This window comes from Danio rerio, chromosome 21, assembly GCF_049306965.1.
Source record: "Danio rerio strain Tuebingen ecotype United States chromosome 21, GRCz12tu, whole genome shotgun sequence".
NCBI lineage: Eukaryota > Metazoa > Chordata > Actinopteri > Cypriniformes > Danionidae > Danio > Danio rerio.
In genome coordinates, this window is record NC_133196.1 from 40,753,194 (window position 1) to 40,775,842 (window position 22,649).

The 22,649-nt window shown below is 35.3% G+C and overlaps 1 protein-coding gene across 1 annotated transcript; it reads left to right on the forward strand.

Annotated features, from left to right (window-relative positions):
- The first annotated feature begins 611 nt into the window (after positions 1–611).
- znf346 (zinc finger protein 346) lies at positions 612–19,171 on the forward strand. The gene is given in 7 exon segments (NM_001081749.1): positions 612–735; positions 1,106–1,209; positions 8,573–8,665; positions 8,766–8,913; positions 12,027–12,230; positions 14,535–14,634; positions 17,543–19,171. Coding segments are annotated over 7 exon segments (906 nt in total). The 5' UTR covers positions 612–614; the 3' UTR covers positions 17,679–19,171.
- Positions 19,172–22,649: the final 3,478 nt, after the last annotated feature.

The following is a 22,649-nucleotide window of genomic DNA, read 5'->3' on the forward strand; positions in this document are numbered from 1 at the left end:
GACTATATAAATTTTAGTTATTGCTAACAACGATAACTAAGAATTACAAACTTTTCTTTTAGAAATATGATTCTTAGAAACGTTATTGGTATATTAAGCGAGGTTTATTAGGGACATGATGCTATTAATTCTATATTTTATTTTTAATTTCAACCGATGGATTCAGACCAACTCACAGATAGATTCGAGTCCTGCTCAAATGATTCACTGATAGAGTTGACTTTATAAAACGATTCAATCATCATCTACAAACGGTCACTCTACAGTCAAGCACACGACCAGTTTAAACATTTTAGATAAAAACAAACACAAATATGTGTTGAATGAAGAATATAAATACAAATATGAATAATTCCTTGTGAATAAACAGCTATTTTAAAGTGGAAAGCAACGGTTACTAAGTACTAAATTAACAGCCAGCACTAAGTCAGAAAATAAGATTTAAATAGTAAAACAAACATGAGTACTTTAAATAAATTCGAATATATATATATATATATATATATATATATATATATATATATATATATATATATATATATATATATATATATATATATATATATATATATATATAAATATTAAATTAAATGAAAACAGTTGGTTTGTACAGCATGGAGAGGCTTGTTCAGCGCATGTATTGTCTGGGCATGCGCGATCCGCCTCCTGCAAACATCATGGCGCAGCAAGAACCAAATGGAGATTTTCCATATTTACCTTCAGGGGCGGCCGAGGGTAAGAAATCGCTAACATTCATTCATAATAAACAGCCTTATGTTCGATACATTGTTTACAAGCAAAACAAGATACTTATGGCCACAATGTACAGCACGTGAGCGAGTAAATCAGCGTAAAGCATGGCAACGTTAGCCTAGCTCTGTCTCCCGGTGCTCCAGCACTGCTGCTTTAGTGTCTGTGAAGAACAGTGTATCCAAGGTCGATGTAAGACACGCTCTCAAATTAGCGATTAAACGCAAGGAAAGTGTTTCAGGTTTAAATCTAGCGTAGCGTACTTTGCCGCCAAAACGTTGTGTTTGTGTTTCTTGGATTTGATCATGAAAAGCCTCTTTGTAGTAACTGTGTGCAATGCTGACATGTCTTTCAGTGAACCGAATGATAAAGGAGAACAGCGACTTGTTCTCCGATTCTCAATGTAAAGTGTGTAGCGCCGTCTTAATCTCAGAATCCCAGAAACTTGCACATTACCAGGTAAGATTTTGACCCTTTAAGTTTACCATCACACCACATCCTTTTGTTCTTTACTGAAAAGACTGTTTGGGGTCTAAATACTGATTTTAAGTCTTTCAGGCTTCTTTTTACAATGGTAAACTAGCATATTTCTCATATTACGACTGCAGTATGTATGCACTGCTGAATTTGTTCAGATCTCCATTACACAGTAGGTCACATTGTTCTGGGTTGTACTGTCTAACACACACCCCTACAGTGTCTTTTATTAAAGGGATAGTTCAGCCAAAATTGAAAATTCCGTCATTGTTTAGTCACCCTTTGAGTTTTTTATCTTCTGAACACAAAAGGAAATGTTTTAAAGAAAGCCAAAATACTGATAGAGCTAAAGTTGGTTTTATATTCACACATTCGTTCAGTGATAACTTGTGCCAAACTCCCTGTATTGTTTACCACAGCATTTTGAATATTCGGTCTGAAATAACCTGCAAGTGTGACTTGTAAACAACATTTACACTGTTTATTTCACTGTGAACAATGTTGTTCTTTGATAGCGAAATCATATTAGCGGCCAATGACTATTTAGAGTTTGCAAATAATACTTTTCCGAAATTATATTATTAAGGGGTAAGTCCAAATGTGCGAATATAAAACCAACTTCACCTCTATGAAATCCTGTAACCGTTGACTTGAGTAGTAATTTGGGGGCATTCTAAAACACCTAATGTGAAAAAAGCTTAATTTGGCTTAATGTACCTAAATGTAAACCAATGAAACCTAAATTTCTGTTAAATTGCATAAATTCCATAAATAAAGTGAAAAACATCACATAGAGTTTTCTCCCCCAGTGAAGTCTATTATAAGGAAAAAGCTTAACGTAGCTAAATGTACCTTAACAACAAGCGAATTTGTACTCACATTTTTTTTCGACACATTTCTTTTTTCAAACTTTCTGATGTCAAAAGAATAAGCTCTAATTTTAGTGAGTGAAAACTTTCACTTTATGCATTTTAAATTTATTTATAAGGAAACAGCTTAACGAACCTTGATGCTGCGCTCACACCAGACGCAGAAGAAGCTTCAAGCGAGTGATTTACATGTTAAGTCAATGCAAAGGCGCGAATAGACATCCTGCGGCATGCGTTGCTCGAATGAAGTGGCACAAGTTGAGTGTTTTGCGCGATTGACGTTCAATTCTGCGGACAATCATTGGCTTTCTTTTGTAGGGGCATGCTTATGACATAGTGCCTGTTGTTGGTGTTCGGGGCAAAATCCTCCAACCGACACTGGACAACTGTTGATCAAACTGGGCTCTGCTCAGTCAGAAGCTCCACTGAAAGCTTCCATCATCCAGGTTAAGTTTCTGGAGGAGTTGATTAACTCACAAAGCTGGGTGCACCTCTGAAAGGATCTACAGTCAGTGTGAAAAGTGAAAGTACCTGCCCCCATTATGTCAGTAGAGGACCTAGTTGAAACCACAGGCAGTCAGGTAATATGATGTAATGGGGGTGGGTACTTTAACTTTTCACTGCTACAGCCCCTTACCCCTGCTCGTGTTCAAACCAAAATAAGATTGGCGCGGTGTTTCACATGGCAGGATTTTATCCTTCATACATGTTGAGAAATCGAGTTGATCGGCTTGTAAAGGGAATATGTCTTGACATAACCCACAAAAATGTGACGTAGTAAAGTGTGAAGTCATGTATGATTTTAATTGTTGCATTAGTCAAAATGTAAATCCCCTCGTCAGGCAGCGCTAGAGCAGCGTGAGAGAGTGTAGCACAGCGCATCAAGCAAAAGAAAAATACACAACTGAAGACACTTACATGCTTGTATTTGTACCAGCTCTGTGATGCTCGTCCACAACTTTATCCATTGGGTTAAATTAGTCTGACCAGTCTCTGTGTTCAGTCCGTAATAATCATTGTTGAAAGCCATACAAGCTGCGTAATACAAAGAGTGGAGCAAAGCACATCAAATGATCGGTAATTAAAAGGTGAAAAAACAAAATAAATATAAATACTTTTATTTTAGACGCATATCTGATGCTTGTATTTGCGTCCACAACTTCACTCATTGGGTTAAATCAGTCTTTACAGTCTCCTTCCACTGAATCTGTTCAGCTGAGGGAACTGAACCAACCCCATGATGCCAGTTACAGCGAAATTCCAAGATGGCGGCACCCTAGGTCTAAAATCTATAGTAAAACATGCTGTTTTCTTCTAAATGGTTTCATTAATCGAGTTTGTTTAATATATTTTCCTTAAAGTGGAATCCAACATACAAAATAAGGTAAACTTGACAGAGTGCTTAATTTCCCCTTTAAGCATTTTAGAATGTCCCTTATTTTGTTCTTCTCCCTATGGAGGTCAATGGTTACAGATTGTCAGCTTTCTTTTAATATAACTTCATTTGTTGAGTGAATTTTCATCATCGTGTGAACTATTGCTTTACCAAAACTTCTGTCCTAATACTCTAAAAAGAAAATGTATGCCCGACTGTAAAAAATAAAGTCTAAATTAATGGCAAAGCTCAGTACCTTTAGCATGCGCTAAATCCAAACTAAAGGCCCTTTCGCATGAAAGATGATTGTTTAACTGTGTGAAAAATTAGTCCACAACATATTAGGCATGGGCATGGGTATACGACTCTGACGGTATAATAACCTTGGAAATAAATATCACAGTATCACAGTCTTGTGATTACTGCTCTAAAATATAATATTTTTAAATGTCTGGGTAAATAAACAAAAACATTTTTTGAAATATATTTTATTTTAAGAAACATTTAAAGTATTTTGGAGCAGTAAACATGTCAGGCTGACTTCTGCTGTCTTCATTCGTTTCTAAAACAGATTTCTTTACAATTTAAAACGGAATCTTTGGAGATCTTTTCTGCTGGAGATACTGTTGTTTTTTTTTTTTTTAAAAAAAAGGTAAATAAAAAATTGTACACATACCTTAGGAATGGTATTACAGAAAATTTTGACAGTTTTAAAACCTTTACTTTTCCGAACCACGGTATACCTTTGAAAACGGTTATCGTTCCATGACTACAACATATCTAAAACCATTTATTGTTGGTTTTGTTTTGCTGATGTATAATGAGCATTGTTTTCCTTTACTAAACTTTGTCTGTGAAATCTGCATAGGAAATTCTAAATGTTTTCATGAACAAATGTGTTTTTATCAAAACTATGTAAATGTCTTAGATTTTTTAAACAAATGCAGCAAAGGCTAAAACTATGTTAGCAAAAAGCACATTTGGTTTGTGCAGAAAGCGTTTTCAAGACACCTCATCAGTCAGCCATATTGGAGACACACAATGTAAAAAATTCCACTGAACTGACTGGAAATTCTCATATTATGGGGGTTATGGCTGCTGAAAAGGATCAGTTATTTTAATGTTTTTGGGCGGCACTAATCAGTCAGATTAAAATAAGCACTAAAAAGCACTATAGACTGACAAAAGTAGCAAATCAAGCAGAATAACAAAAGAAACCTTTCTAATGTATAAGATGTGCTTGTAGATAAACTGAACCAGGATTTCCAGGGAAAGAGTCTTGACAACAATCATGTTTATTTCCAGTCAAGTTGGTGAAAAATATTAGACTAATATGTTTATCACTTCTCACATGTATCTTTTACCATTTATTAAATGCTGTTAGTCAAAATATTCCACCGTTTCCCTCTTACTTAACAGCTTCCACATGTTTTTTTCCCATTAATTAGATTGTTACTGGCAGAGCATCTGCTTAAACTGAAAGTACAGTAGTACATTATCAGTATGGCTGCACTTATGGGTTACTGACCTAATGGTGACCTAAGTTAAAACCCTTTATTTAGAGATGGTTTGGGTTTGTTTTATGCAAATGACCTGCCTTGTGCGTGTGGAAAAATGGGTTAATTACTCGCCCTCATGTCGGCGCTGAAAAAAGCTAAAATGTCCTCTCCAAATATGTGGACACTCAAGCCCTAGGAGGTTAAGCCTGATTTATACTTTCGCCAGACATCACACTTAGCAAAACGGACGAGGACTTTTATACTTGATGATTCCATCGTTAAGAGATTAATTATAGCAACATGGGGCGATCAAAAGGAACCCACGTTAAAGTCAGATGGATAAACAGGAAAGTAGAACGTTTCTGGAACCATGTCCTATTATTAACATCGTTTAACATTTTTTAACTATTTAGTTGTAATATTTTTATAATTTATTTTAATGATTATAAAGATTTTTATAACCATTCAAGATTTTTCAAATAAAACTTTGATGCATCACTTGCTATTGTTTTGTTCATATTTCGGACAGTTCTATCTATTATATCTAATACTAGTTTCTGTCCTCTTTATATTCTAAAAAGGCAATAATGGTCCAACATTCCTGACCATTATCACCAATAAAACCTAGAAAAAGAAGGCATCAGTATAATGCAGTTATCAGTTAAAGGGCACGTAGTTTACAGCTTTTTTATGATTTAATATTAATATTATGGTTCTTCTGAGTGTGCCAGTTTAGGTTCAGTTCAAAACACAGTTCAGATGTTTTAATTATAATGTGTTCAAAAGTGTTATTTTGGGGGCGTGTACACAGCTCGCTGTTTTAGGGGCGTGTTGCTTCACATGAAAATTAACTTCGGCTTCCCGCCCAACGTAACAAGGGGGCGAAGCCAAGAGCTCCCATGCTGTGTATTTTCAACAGACAGGCAGACAGAGAGAGGCTTAGCTAGGATCAGCATTCAGCCGTACATGTACGACTCGGACACAGACCAAGCAGAGAGTACAAAATCATTTGTGACTGTATAGTTTTACAGCCAACTGTTTCTTAGTTTCAAATTCCGAGCTTGTACACCGAGACTAATAACCACGCACACTGAAATAACTTTGACTGAGGCACTGGATGTGCCACTCGAAGCCGCGGCGCCCAGCTGCCGACCCAGGCACTGCCGCGTGCACCCTGACAGAAACCCACACCCAGAACTCCGAAATGCACGGCGTCGCGCCACGCAGAGAGGCGCTTCTGGTGTGTGACCTGCAGGCAAGTTTGTTATTTTATTTCCAATGGAGAGATGCGCACATGAGGCAATGCGCTTGCACTTTTCCAGCTGCACCTAAGATCACAGGGAGCTCATGTGTTCGAGAAATGCGAACAGCTGAAGTTTAAGGAAGACGCAATGAAAAGTACACATTTTTGCAAACCTACCAAAAGGTACAAAAAGTAATTTCGATTAGAGCGAGAATGTGGAGAATATTGATCTTTTGTTGAGCCCAATGAGCCTCACATCTAAAAATAGAGCAAGAGTGTTCCTTTAGTGATATCGCTTAGACTCACATGTTGAAAATGGCGGACGTGAAACAAAAAACTAAGTATGGTGACATACTTGTCAATCAATATTGGTGGGCGGGGGGACCCTACGTCAAGTTGAGGTCGTTCTAAAAACTGCTCCAATTGGTCCACCGTTTTTATGTTGTTAAATTGAAAAAAAGGAATGTGTGTGTTTATATTACCCCAATATGACGGTCTATACACTATACTTGCACACATGTCTGTCCAAACAGCTTGAAAAGTAAATTTTTCACCATAGGTGTCCTTTAACTTGACAGGTTCAAATATTCTTATCCAATTATCAAAGAAATAATTTGTTACTTTATTTTAGTTTTGTAACTATTAAATTGTTTTAAATTCAAAATTATAACATATTCTGCAATTGTGTATTAAAACCACCTGGGTCTCCACTTTTGCCATGGCCCCTTTTGGGTTTTAACAAACTTATTCCCTAAGTTTTTCTAAACTTTTACAAAAACTTTCCTCCTCTCCCACGACTGTTGCAATTTCTAGCCAAGAATTATTGGTCATCTGGTTATGTAATATTAAAGATGTGTTTACTAGGCATGGGGCGATAACCATTTTCAAGGTATACAGCTGTTTAAGAAAGTCAAGGTTTTAAAACTGCCAAAAGTTTCTGTAATACCGTTCCTAAGGTATTTTGTTGTTGATGTTTGTTTGTTTTAAGGACAACAGTATCTCCAGCAGAAAAAAAAATAATGAAATCTGTGTTTTTGAAACAAATGAAGTTCATGATTCATTTAAATTATTTAGCCCGACATGAGCTCCAAAAGATTATACATTTTTCAAAAAAAAAAAAATGAGGAAATATTTTTAACAAGATGTTTTAAAAGAACTTTTTTTGGAGCAGTAATCACGGTACCATGTAATCGTGATATTTTTATCCAAGGTTATCATACCATCAGAATCTTATACTGGCCCATCCCTAGTCTGTACAATTGTAACTGTTTCAGACAAAATCTCTTCAAAGTGATTCATATTAACCTCAAATCAAATGTGGCTTGGCATGAACTGTTTGCTGAAGTCTCTAGACTAGAGTTAGAGCTAAACTGTGCAGGACACCGCCCCTCCAGGACCAAGTTTGCCCACCCCTGCTCTAGTAGATGCGTCAAGTATAAACCAGCCTTCAGACAGCAACGCTCCTGTGACAATCAAAGTCCAGAAAAGGAATGAATCCTTTTCACATTTCCGGTTTTCTCAGCAATGAAAATCATCATAGTTGGGTAAAAATCGAGCGCAAACTCAGTAAATGGGAGAGTACAACTAATTTTGTTTTGCATTTCTCTTTGCTTAAATATTAAAAGAAATTTGTAAAGATGGTATCATGAAGACTCTCAGACAACCTAAATAAAATTGTGAGACTCGTAATATTACACGTCTCCGCTGTTCCCTCGCAACCAATAACAGCAATTCTCATCTATGCATTGGTTACTTCACGTCATGACTACTGAGCCATTCATATGCCTCTGGTTGCACTAAAGAGAGTGAATTTTGATGCTAGCGAAAATTTTTGTGTCTGTAGTCATTGTTACTACATTCATTTTCTACATTTCTTTCACTTTATTTTTTGCATTTACTTTAACTTGGTCCTAAAAATGTCTTAAAATATTTAGTTTTTATTGAAATAATACAGGTTGTGGGATTTTTTTCTCAAACAGCTGAAAGAGTGTATTCTACGCATTTTTCCATTATAGTAACTGACTTGTTAAAGGACAATTGTCTTCATTTACTCTCCATTTACTTGTCTCAAACCTTTTATGAATGTCTTTCATCCGTTAAATATATACAATAAAAAGATATTTTGAAGAAAGCTTATTAACTGTAACCACCAACTTCCATTGTATTTGTTTTTCCTCTTTCTGTGGAAGTCAGTAGTTACAGGTTTTCAGCTTTCTTCAGATTATGCTCTTTTGTGTTCAACAGAAAAAAAACAATTCATAAAAGTTTGAAACAAGTAGTTTGAAACTTACAAGGTTGAGTATTTTGTCACTTTAAACTATAGTAACTTCTAATGTTAATTTTCTGCCTCTTCCTGCAGAGTAAAAAACATGCAAGCAAAGTACGCCGATACATGAGCATTCATGGCAACGAGGAGCCCATCGCCAAACGGTTCAAGCCTTCAGGAGATGATGTAAGTCACATGAATGGATTGATGGGAGTGAGACTTCTTGAATATTAGATTGTGGATACATCTGGGGGTTTGCATTAATGGGAAACGTAATTTTTTGCAGCAGAGTAATGTTGATGAAAAGGACAAATACAAAGCATGCAGTGTGTGCAACATGACCTTCTCTTCCCCGGTGGTGGCACAGTCCCACTACCAGGGCAAAGTTCACTCCAAGAATCTTCGCATGCAGAGCATCGGCTCTCAGACTCCTGGTAAGAAGACTTGGTTGGCTTCATATTTATTCATGTATTCGCCTAAATATGTTGATATTTTTGCTTGGTAATTGAACAATGCAAAATACTGTTTTTAATGAAAATGAGAAATATTGTTTGTATTTTACAATGCAAACAATGCTTATCTGACAAATTAAATGGCTTTGTCTTAAAGGAGCACTCCACTTTTTGGGAAATAGGCTCTTTTTACAAGTCACCTAGAGTTAAACTGCTGAATTTTACAGTTTTGGAATCCATTCAGTCAATCTCTGGGTCTGCTCTGGGTGGGAGCACGCTTACATGCAGACATGGTATGACAACAAAGTTTCTTGATTATTATTCTAAAATGAGAGTATAGATCAGCCTACAAACTATCAGCTTTTACAAATAGTAGAGTTTTCAACTTTTTTTCTTTCTTTATTGCAAGAAATGCTTATGGTCTAATCCAAATCAATGATTTATGCTAAGCTAAGCTAAAAGTGCTCCTGCCAGACACAGAGATTGGCTGAATGGATTAAAAAATAGTAAAACTCAACTGATAAGGTGCGTTCGGCATTAAGCACGCCTGCAGCCGGCAATCAACGAGATTAGCCGAGCGGGGGCAGTGTTGAAAACGGAGCCGTAAAGCCAGACACTTTGGGGATCAAAGTTGCTGCAGATGGCGTGATTGTTTGTTTATTTATTTATTGCAATAACAACAAAATATTACAAATAAAACAGCAAACAACAAAAGATTACAAATAAAACAGAATACAGTCTGTACAAACTAGTTTATTTTTAAACCATAAGGGAATTATGAATAAAATTTAAGTAGCCTTTATAACAAACGCATAAGAGAAATAGGGAAAAAACGAGAGGGCACTTAAAAAGGAAATAAATATCCATGAATCGGCCCATAAACAAAACAATTAGCTCAAATTCTAGTAAAAACATCAGTCTTTAGGCTACTAGATGTTGAATGCAGGGTTCATACAATCATGGAAAACCTGGAAAAGTTATCGAATTTTGACATGGCATTTTCCTGGCCTGGAAAAGTTTTGGAAAAACAGAAAAAAACACAAATTTTTGGAAAAGTCATGGAAATTAATTTAACAAATATCTGTAAACCTGTTTATAGGTTAAATCTCTTCACTTCTTTTCCGTCTTTGGCCAAAAACATGGTCTCACATTATAAATACTGTGTAAGCATTCATTTATTCATTTTCCTTTGGATTAGTCTCAATTTCAGAGGTGACACAGCGGGAAAGAACTTTCATGTGTACGTTTTATCTAAATAATTCTTGCATACAATAGATATAAAAAAATTTACTTGTACGTCCTTGAAAAGTTATTAATAAACTGAATTTTAGTTGTAAAAATGTTTAGGAACCTTGTGAATGGCATGTAAATACTGTTCCTCTGCTTGTTTGAATTTTGCTAAAAAAGGGTTTACATTTATTTACTTTTATAAAGATAAAACTTTGCAATATAAGTGTAAAACCCAAATCAAGGTGTTTTGATTGTCTTAAACAATGAATAAGATTATTTTAGTTAATTAAAGCATTAAAAAAACACTTTAATCCAAATAGATTAAACAAAAATACAATCCTAAAATAAGTGAGCTACACTAAGTAGACATTTCCCAGAAAGAGCAGGTACATCAATGTCACTTTTAAAATTTCTGCATAAACGGCTTGACAGGAAATAAAATATTTTATAATCATATATTTTTATATTTTATAAAATATTTTTTTACTTAATTTGTTAAGAAAGCTTTTATATGGGTGTCAAGATCAATGATGATAATTATTTTATTTCAAGTGCGTAAGACTTATTTGAGTTATTATTTAGGTTATTGACTAAAATATGTCATTTAAATCATTTATGGAGCTGAATACAGTAAATAGTCTGCATTAAAAAAGATAATATAAACCTATGCAAACAATCTAGTAATTGTGAGCAAATTATTTAGCCAAAGATGATACTTCAACAAGATATTTGTAGTTATTTAATAAGCATGATGTGTACAAGATAGAAATGGTATAAAAAGTTAACTGTTTGTTTTGAACTTTGTGTGACAACACACGTGGCTGTTGTCATTCGGTGAATCCAGCCAATCGTGTAATATCGCTGTAGTCATCGCAGCTCCTGCAGTCACTCTTCAGATGCTGCACCGGCAGAATCAGTCATCTGATCTCGGAGCGTTGTCGCTGGACTTTAATGCCACATGTGAGAGTCACGTGGCATCTGCGCAGCGGCAATCCGGACAAAATTTCTAACCGGCATCAGGGTTCATCGCTAAGGATTTTTTCAACTGGCCCGATTGGACCAGTGGTTCAGATTTTTACTTGCCCTGCCAAAATTTTCACTGGCCCCGCTAAAAAAAAAAAAAGTTAATTGCTATTTATTAGCCACATGTATTAAATAATGTGTCACAAAATAATGTATGTGAATGCAGAATTTAAATGTTTGAAAAATGTTAAAATATTAATATTAGCAGCAAAACATAGTATGGAAAATGCGCAGGTATTTTATTGCAAAACAAAAGGTGGCTGACTTAAAAGTGACGGCAAACTATGCAAAACATCACTTTTTTTTTGTGCTGTACCCATTTAAATGTTTCCACAACGTTAGAAACGGACGTTTTCTTTTAGCCTCATGATTTGATGTTACGGTTATGTTGCCATCTATTTAAATTTAGTGACAAGGCAGCACCCCGATCGGGCCAGCAACGATTCTGTCTACTGTCCCGAGCATCTGTCACGCTGGGCCTGGGCCATCGGGCAGTCCTTATAGTTGAGCCCTGGGCATGCACCGCATTAAGACAGATTTCGATCGGTCTGCGCAGCACTGCATGAAGTAGAACGCACCATTTATTTTTAGTAGAGTCGTAAAGTGAGTGTTTTTGCAAAAAGAAATTTGATTCTAGATTTCAGTGTTCAAATGAGACATTTTTACACTGTTATAAAAATGTGAAATATTTGTATTTATTTTATGTAACGCAGCATAATATTTAATTTAACTTTGTTTCATGTACTGATATGTATTATATTGGCATAGCATGGACATTCGAACATGGATAGAAATGGTTTCATCTGAAAATCTGACCTGCTGTGCTTTGGCTTATTCCCCAGCATTACCTCAGCCCAAAGCGCAGGCGAAAAAGGATGACGGTATGCAGGGGCCAGCAGAGCAGGACCCCAACCGTTTCTGCTCCATCTGCCAGGCCTCCTTCAACAATCCCCTCATGGCTCAGCAACACTACAGTGGCAAGAAGCATAAAAAACATATGAATAAACAGAAGCTGATGGAGACCTTTGGGCCCTCCACTGCACCAGGTCAGCTCACACAAAAATATGTACATTTTTCTCAAAGTTTAATTTCAAGTGAATCGCTTCAATAACACATCCAGGTGTTCTAATAACATCTGGAAACATTGATGGTCCACCAATATAAGATCTAACCATTTCAATGTGGTCATGTCATTGGCCCATGAACATTTAATGCTTGTTATAAAACTATTTCTTAACTATAACAAGAGGCAATTCAATCATAACTTTAAAACAGCTATCATAACATTAATGTATCAATATGTGGCTCTTTATGGATTCTCGGACACTATAGTAGATAAAAATATAAAACAGAAAATGCGTTGGGACCATTATTTTGTTTACATTGCTCAAAATGGTCTATACGTAGCTTTGTAAACATGACAGCTAATTTTAACTACACACTAATAGATTAAGGTAGTTTCACGCCAGTTACACTATTGGCAGAATGACCTGCTTTTTAGACCTTATTTAAGAGAATTATTTAAAGTTCTGTCATTAATTACTCGCCCTAATCACCCAGTAAGACCAATGGAAAAATCACTGCTTCACAACATCATCCAGCGACTTGAAAAGCTTGAAATGGAGATGTTCTCCGATCTATTACTCATGAAAACAAATACCCCTTTAAAGACGATCATAAGAATATAACAATAGGAAGTAATGGAAATAATAATCATTCTAATAATAAAAGCAATAATGATAGAGAAATAGTAACAATAAAGCATAAAAGCATTTTAAATTATCCAAATTATGAACTAATGAGCTATTAAATGATAAATGAGGTTATCAAATGTTAAATACAGTGGATCCGGAAAGTATTGACAGCGCTTCACCTTTTCCACATTTTTGTTACAGCCTTATTCCAAAATGGATTAAGTTAATTGATTTTCCTAAAAATTCAAAATTTTTGAAATTAAATCACATGTACATGAGTATTCTCAGCCTTTGCTCAATACTTTGTTGATGCATCTTTGGCTGCAATTACAGCCTCAAGTCTTTTTGAATATGATGCCACAAGCTTGGCACATCTGTCTTTGGGACTTTTTGCCCATTCCTCTTTGCAGTACCTCTCAAGCTCTATCAGCCGTTTTCATATATCTCCAGAGATGTTCAATAGGATTTAGGTCTGGGCTCTGGCTGGGCCACTCAAGGACAATCACAGAGTTGTTGTGAAGCCACTCCATTGATATTTTGGTGGTGTGGTTTGGAAATTTTGTTTCTCTTGGTCTGAGTCCTTCAGATGCCTTTTGGCAAATTCCAGGTGGAAAGTGGTTTCTGTCTGGCCACTCTACCATACACGTCTTCTCCCTTGATCACTCAGCTTAGATGGCCAGCCAGCTCTAGGATGAGTCCCGGTGGTTCCAAGCATCTTTCACTTACTGAAACGGAGGCTACTGGGCTCATTGGAACTTTCAGAGCTGCAGAAATTTTTCTGTAACTATTCTCAGCCTTGTGCTTAAAGACAATCCTGTCTCTGAGGTCTACAGACAATTCCTTTGTCTTCATGCTTGGTTTGTGCTTTGACATGCACTGTCAACCCTGGGACCTTATAAAGACAGGTGTATGCCTTTTCAAATCATGTCAGATCAGCTGAGGTTACCACAAGTGAACTCCAAATAAGCTGCTGAAACATCTCAAGAATGATCAGTGGAAACAGAATGTAGCTGAGCTCAATTTAGAGCTTTTAGAATTTTGTGGAAATAAATGAATTTACTCCATTTTGGAGTAAGGCTGTAACATAAAAAACATGGAAAAAGTGATTCGCTATGAATACTTTCCAGATGCACTTGTGTGACCGTCTTTATACTTCTCTCCTGACCTTAAAATTATAATTGGCTGAATTTTAGAAATGCTGATATAAGATCGTCTGGAGTGTCGAATAGAGATTGCGACCTTTTTTTGATTATTTGTGCAGTCCTACAACAAAGTGAGTAATCTGACCAATCAGTTGGCTCACAATAAAAGTAAAATTAGACACTATTAAAATGGGTGTATAAAGTTAAGCTGTTTTTGACTTTGAATGGATGTACATCTATTGTTTAAAAATTGCATAACAGGGGCCTTTTAAAGACATGCAGTCATGTGTTGGTAACTCAGCAACAGAAGACAAAAGAGTGGGCGGACTGATAGTACAGAGTATATAAAAATCAATTGGGCAATCTGGTTGTGGCATTCAAATGTTTCAGTACTAGGTGTAATGTTGACTTAGTGTGGTTGATTTAAATATAATGATGTGCCTGTAAATTTATTTTGTTTATTTTATTTTTAACACTGGTAAATGTTATGAAATGTTTTTCCTTTTTCTTTCAGCCTCCACAGTGAAGGGCTACCCATGTACTGTGTGCAATATTGAGCTGAACTCAGTGGAGCAGTACCAAGCCCACATCAGTGGCTCCAAACACAAGAACCAGTGAGTAATCATGCTGTCGCCCGCCTGAAAAGATTTTTTTCATTCAGGTTTATTTGTATTGCGCTCTTAACAATAGTTATTGTTTCAAAGCAGCTTTTCAAAAGGTGAACATTATTGCATTACAATCAAAATCAGAAAAGCTACTAGTAATTAGTAAGTAATAGTAATCAGTTACTATAAATGAATTTGTTACTAATAACTTTAACTAGTAATTATTTCAGAGTTATGAGCCATATCAAAAATCTGCGATACAATTTTTTATTAGGAGCGCCTGTGCAAAAATTTAGGAACGTGCAAAATTTTTTTTTTCTTCTTAAATGACGCAATATTGTTATGCTAAATAACTTACAAAAGTACGGAGAGCATTTATTCATATAAAAAGTTAAGAAACATAGCTTTAAATATTTAATATTTTCTGTTTCAGAAAAACAGAAACAGGCTGTCCTAACAAATCATGCAATAATTTTATATACACAAATACACAATGTACCGATGCCATAATGTAGTGCTATTACGCCCCAAGTCTAGGGGAAACAAAAAGGGCATAATAAACGAAGAAAAAAAACAAATGTGTTGGGGTGGTGGATTTCCCAAACTAAACAAAACTTAAAGCAAAAGATTCCCTTCGGTCGACAACCAAACTCACACACTCAATTGAGAGTATATATGAAGATATTTATTATAGAAAAATAGAGTTTATATAAATGAGCATTTCGTCAGGGTGACCACAGGCCAAAATAACAAACAAAAGAATCTATAAAATAAATCTACTAAATTTCCTATTACTATTTAAAGAAAAATACAAGACTCTTACCTTACTCCCTAACATAAACAAAGTCAAAAGTAATCAAATAAATAGGCAGGTCACCCCTACACGCTCAAACTCTCAAAAATATTTAAACATATGATGGTCATCAATACAAAGTTGGTTGGTGTTTGTCGTCGGCCGAAGGGTTGAGGGAAACCCAGGAGCTCCACTCCAAACACCGAACGCAGCAGAAATGAGCTCCACGATTCCTGCCGGAAGCTTCCTTATATACAGGCCTCGGAGACCAGCAGCCAATCAGAGCAGGGAATCACGCCAGCATGGGAGCCTGTAAGACAACAGAAAAACAGCAAGGAGGCGGGACAAAAGAAAAAGAGTACAATCCGCAATAATAAACAAATTAATAAACTTCAGTCTTAACAAGTGCTGACAAATATTTAAAGGGCTGTTCATAAATAAAACATCTGTCATCATTAGGGGTGTAACCGATTACAAATCACAGTTTGGAGCGCACGTGACCCGTGGATTAATATTTTTTTTTTGAAGTTGTAGGTTAATCCAACATTTATAACAATTGCAGAGAGTTCGCCTCTCGCGTCATTCAAATCATATGTATGAAAGCATTTTGGCTTCCCCGTAAAATATAATGATGATTGAAAAAGTTGTGGTGGGACCTACCTCAAGGCTTTCTTAGGTTATTATTAAAGGTGTTTTCTGTCACTGTTTGTTTAGCCTGCATTAATGCAATCAATGTAAAGCTCCACAATTAAACATTAAAAAATCGGGATCTCAATTCAAACCCATGTAACATAAACTATAAGAATTTGCATATGTTAATTAATTCTTCAAAGTGCTGCATTCAAATCTGCGTTTGATCAAGACAGACTCAGTTTTTACACTTTTTCAGTGAGTTACAAACAATTAAATAAAACAGGAGTACTGGGAGAACAGTTTATAGCTCCGATATAAACACTGATGTAACTAGGAAATTAAAGTTTAATTTTATTTGTGAATTGTTGAATCATTCATTGAAAATAAATATGATATGGTGTACAGGATGTTAGATTTCTATATTTAGCATTATCAGCAACAGTAACAGCAAAGATCATATTTCGTATTGAATACTTTTCCTTTTTAAGCTGCATTTTTCTTGAATTTTATATGTTTATTAACATTACAGGTTCCAAGTTCTGTTTGTTAAAGCCAATGGTTTTTGCTGTACTATTTTTTATAAATAGAAAGCAAATGACATTTTTCTCCTCCTTTTTTGCTGATCCGAAAAATCTGATCCGTGACTCAAAAACCGCAGTGTGATCCGAACTGTGAAATTTGTGCTCCCTTACACCACTAGTTATCATTTAACCACCCTAATGTCTGAGGTTTCATTTCTGCGCATCTGACATCATTGTCATAGCTAGGGTTGATCTCTGTTTTTCTTAAACAGCAAATGAAATGAGTATTGGAAAAAGTTCACACAGCTGTAGAAGATGCACCGATTACAATTTTCTTGTCCATACCAATTTTTGCAGATTCAGCTGTTCTTTATAAGAACTATAAATATAATAAATTAATAAATAATAATATTGATATTATATAATAATATGTATAATGTATAATAATATTAGTGCAAAGCCCTGTACTATAAATTTAATAGTTACCAATAGCTCTAATAATTATTCCAGAGGCTATTTCAGGAGCCATATATGAAAATGCTCGACTTCCTTTAGTGGACTTTGCTATTCCGGCCAGAAGCCCTGAGTTGGAGTAAATGCTAGATGTGACATCTCTGGTGACCTGTTTGTTCTGTTCTTTATTTTATTTTTTTTTACATATTTCTATATATTTTTGTGTTTGTTTGTTAAAATTGTTCAAACAAATACAAGTTAAAATAAATAAATAAGTAAATTGTGGCTTTTATGAGCCACTGCATTCTGGCACCCAACTTTCTGCTCTAGTTAAATCAAATAAACTTTTCTAGTAATCACAACTGGCATCAGTTAGACTGACTAAAACTATTAAACTTTGTATAACTTGTTGAAACCTGATTAAAATAAATTAAAGCAGCATAAAAATATTTGTTGTTGTGAATTTTTGTGTGTGCTGAGGATGCATAAAAACTAAAACAAATTCCCATTTTGACAGTGCCAAGCCCAAGAAAGGTCCGAATGCGTTCGCCCCTCCACCTGACAACTACCAGCCTGATTACCAGTATCCCACCAATGAGGATTGCCTGGAGGATCCCGCGGAGTGGGACAGCTTCAACGAGGCCTACGAGTGAGAAGACGCCTCCAGCATCCTCTGCCCTCCACTCATTCGTGACAAGCTTCCTCTGTTTAGGCACAGGTCAATGTGTGTCTGCACTGTGCATCTCCTAATACCAGCTCTTTCTCCACACAGCATCTCTTCCTTCTGTCACTCTCACGCTTTCACCGCTGAGGGACCACAATAATCTTCCACAACTTTTTTTTTTACTCCATTTTTCCTCTCCAAAACCCTGAGGCAAAACTTAGTGCTGCATTTTTCTCCAGTGTTAGAATTGTGTTTATTAGTGTTACTATTATCAGTTTACAAGAATTCATTTTCATAATCTCCACAAGCAAGCGCAGGCTCCGAAGGTGGTTTCAGGAGACGTTTTTTTTTTTTTTTTTTTTCTAAATGCGATCGATATTCTTGTTTGTTGCTTTTTTTTATGTTAAAATGCTCAAGTGTGTTTTGTGTTTATTGAGTGTCTGTGCAGTGCAAAGCTGTTGAAGTTGATAGTGTGCAACGTTTGGAGAGAATGTTTGTTTTTTGAGAGCTTAAGAGTGATTTTTATTTCGTTTCTGTCATCTTTTGAGGAAAACAAAAAGGAAAAATAGTTTTTAAGCAATTTTAGTGATTTGCTCTGTTTGTCCTGGACTTCTCAAGGCTTCTTTTCATCTTCATGTAAACATACATCTTTAAGTAGGACGTATACTGTAATATAATATGCTTAGAGATTTATAAGTGGTGCTTCAGTTCATTTCATTTCATTATAGTCATGACATAGATTCTCGCGGTGTATTCTGGTGTACAGCTGTTTTGATTTTTAAAGTTAAAATATCGATTAGTTTTAAAAGTACTCTTTTAGAGGTTAATGTGTCCGGAATCAACTTTGGAAGAATATGTGGCAAGTTTCTGATGATATGACTAATCTCTGGCTTGCATTACAGGTGTAAGAAGTTATTGCTAAGACGTAAAAGCAGCAATAGTTCGATTAGTGTTTAGTACCTTCATATGAATTCTAAATATTTAATTTTATTAAGGGGGATTATAGCTAAAGTCGATGTGAAAGTTTGAAGCGCTGCTTTTGTCACTGAAGAACTGATTGTGAGAGATTTTCTTTTTCTCGTTGTGTGTTTTCAAACTCAAGTTTTCTACTTACAAATCCGCCATGTTAGATGTGTGTTTGATGAGGTGAAGGTTAATGCAGACTCATTCAGATCTGAGCGTAAACACAAGAAGATCGGTTGAAGAATTACTGTAATGAATCCAGACAATGTTGCTATTCTTGGGAGCCTGAGATGTTCAACTAATGTTTGTTTGTTTTTTCATCCTTCCCCAACGTTAAAGGCTTCAGAGCATCACATCTGCAATTATGTGCTGGATTAAGGCCTTTAAACATGGTAGCATCTATGTTTCTGTTGTCATTTTTTTTTTTTTTGCTTTTATTGGTCAGGTTAATTTTTAAGCGACTGTGTGAGCCTAAAGAGATGTACGTTACTTTTCATCCAGTAAAATGTTTTGAGTAAATGAAATTGGTGTGTTTTAATGAATGTAATACTGCTCTCACAAGTTTTGAAGTTCATCTTTTTTGATGAAGTAAGCCATTAGGCAAGGCAAGTTTATTTTTATAGCACATTTCATACACAGTGGCAATTCAAAGTGCTTTACATAAACAGGAATAAAAAAGACAAGTTTAGGACATAAAATGCAGACAATAAAAATGATTTAAACAGATAAAAACTATTTAAAATGTGTTAAAATAGGTTATAAAAGAATGAAAAAGAAAACGAAAAACATAATAGTGCAATCTGTCGGACGTAGCACAGTGCTCATACAGTAAAGGCACAGCTAAACAGATGTGTTTTCAGTCTTGATTTGAATGTGCCTAATGTTGGTGCACATCTGATCATTTCTGGAAGCTGATTCCAGCAGCGGGGGGCATAGTGGCTGAAAGCTGATTCACCCTGCTTTGACTGAACTTTTGGAATTTCTATGATCCTAAAGATCTGAGTGATCTGTTGGGTTTGTAATCAGTGAGCATATCTGTAATGTATTGAGCTCCTGGGCCATTTAGTGATTTATAGACCAGTAATAATACTTTAAAATCTATTCTGAATCTAACTGGGAGCCAGTGTAGAGACCATTACTTCAAGGATCGCTGCTAAATGTGCTACACCAGACTGAAGATCGGCGGAATGAATTCCAAAAATGGTAAAACAACTTAAGGGAGTTGAAAAATAAGCCTCTTTCCATAAAAAGTGGAGTGTTTCTTTAATCCTGTTTAAAGCTGTATACTAAAATAATGATTGGTTAATCACCAAAAACATGATATTTTGAAAAAGCTTGTAAACTGGTAATGTCCATAGTACGAACAACAAATATATGGAAGTCAATGGTATTGAATAATTGTAAGCTAAAGATTTATTTAAAGAAATCTAATAAATCTTAATCTTAATTTTTTTTCATTAAAATTCCAAGAACCCTAATATAAAAACCTTCATTGATTTTCCCTTTATGAAAACCTAAATAATAGAAGAATCAAAACAATTTCTGGTCTTTAAGACATGAAAATGAGCTCTGTTGTGATTAGCCAAAATGTGGAATACTTAAAGGGATATAGTTTAACCACAGATTAAAATTTACTCTCCTGAACTTTGTGTTTCCTTTTTCCTTTTTGAATTGAGAGTAAGTTATTTTGAAGTGGTAATCATTGACTTTCATTGTAGGAAAAACGAAAACAATGGAAGTCAATTGTTACTGGTTTGCAGCATTTTCAGAACCTTTACAGAAGAAAAAAGTTTTTGTAACATTTGTTATACAAAGGCTGAAACTTTTCAGTTTTGAGTAAGCAGTTTCTTTAGCTTTTTCACTATAACTGTTTAAAAGTATCATTGATTTATTTATTTTTTTAACAGAACCTCTCTATGTTAGAGTTACCAATACAAAAAGATTTATGAGCACGGGAGTACCTTAATGTGGTGAATGGTGGGATATGCTTATAGCCTCAAACACAACCTAAAATCGCTAGAAGATACTATCAAAACTATTCGACCACTTTGACCTGCAAGATCTGCTGTCATGAACAACATTGACAGAAAATATTAAGGTATTCAGATGACAAGTTGATTTAAAAGAAAAGCATTTCACAGAATTGTGGGGAAATTGTTTCTTTACATTACTAAATGTATTTGACTATGAAAAAATTGTTCTTTTAATAAACACTAAAAGCTTCTTTTTCTGTGGACCATCTTTGGGGGAAAAAAAACAGTTTTGGGTTGCGTTTTTCAATCTTGTATTCGAATATGTTCAGACTTTGTCCACAAGATGGCATACATTACACACTGGCCTTAGCTTTTTCCTAATTGCCGTCTTTCGATGATCAAGAGACATTCACAGTATACAGACAATTAGGGCGTTCAGAATTTAACACAGAAAATTATAACCATTTTCTGTAAGTTAAATGGCACACAATGTGCTACAGAGGGGACAATGTTTTAAATTCATTTTTAAAGGCGACTAAAGAAAATACTAGCGAAGAGCAAGTGTGAATGGGAAAATGCTGCACACTTGGCCATGATGAAGAGACCTGACCTGGGTGTCACATTCACCAAACTGCTGGACTCTTACAGATTTGTCATTACCAAATCTCTTCTCTGAAGTAATGTACTTCAAATGTGCTATGTAAACCAGCTAAATTATTATTATTATTATTATTATTATTTTTTGGAAAACTGACATTTAAACCAACAACTGAATTGCTAGCACCGTCATGTATAAGAATCAGTGTATTTTAGCTATAAATGTCAATAAGTCAGAATTAAGCCCCCCTCAATTATTAGCCCCCTTTATTTCCCCCTCAATTTCTGTTGAACTGAGAGATTTTTTCAACACATTTCTAATAGTTTTAATAACTCATTTATGATTTATCTTTGCCATGATAACAGCACATATTTTACTAGATATTTTTCAAGACACTTCTGTACAGCTTAAAGTGACATTTACAGGCTTAACTAGGTTAATTAGGTTAACTAGGCAGGTTAGTGTAATTAGGCAATTCATTGTAACGATGGTTTGTTCTGTGGACTATCGAAAAATGGGCGAAATATTTTGACCTTAAAATGTTTTTTTAAACATTAAAAACTGCTTTTATTATAGCCAAAATAAAACAAACAAGACTTTCTCCAGCAGAAAAAATATCAGACGTACTGTGAACATTTCCTTGCTCTGTTAAATATAATTTGGGAAATATATAAAAAAAAATAATTCAAAGGGGCTCAGTAGCATGCTGAACTGCTGAAGCACAACAAATAAACTCAAATAAAAAGAAAAACAAACGAGCACTTAAGCATAAAAGCTAGCACTATTTAGCAAAATGAGCACTATAAATGCTAATGCGTGCAATAACAGCCATGATGCGTGGCGAAAACGCGGTTTGGTATTTTCATTCATAAAACGGCAGCAGGGAGGAGGGTTGACTATTTTCATTGATAAGATCTATTTACTCGAAGGGGGAGGATCTGGAGCCTTTCCATTCACCGAGAGAGCGGCTTCTGCCCTCCAGTGAGGCGCCACGGCATAAACAACAACACAGTTCAGTTCAGCGCACTAGCAGGCTGAAACAGACCCAGACCCACTCAATGTACAAACCCACCGCCAGCTTTCCCTGTGTATTCCCTCCTGAGATCTTAGCACAGCAGTTTCTCATCCGGTAAAAATATATACACATTCAAATATATATTGAAATGTATTTTCAAAATGTAATATATAAGCCTATTATAGTCAGAGTATGAAGTTGTTAAAAAAGACTGAATGGGTATTGTGAACAGTTTTCAAATCGAAAGGTTTTTTAATGTTGACTATGTATAGTCAAAGGTACAAGAATGATCGTTGTTCAGTAGTTTTTTTTTTTTTTTCAAAATTTTTTTTCCAGTTTCAAGTTGATTATGTTTATGTAGTATACACTGAATACCTATATTGTAAAGCCCAAAAGTGTTCAGTTACAAAA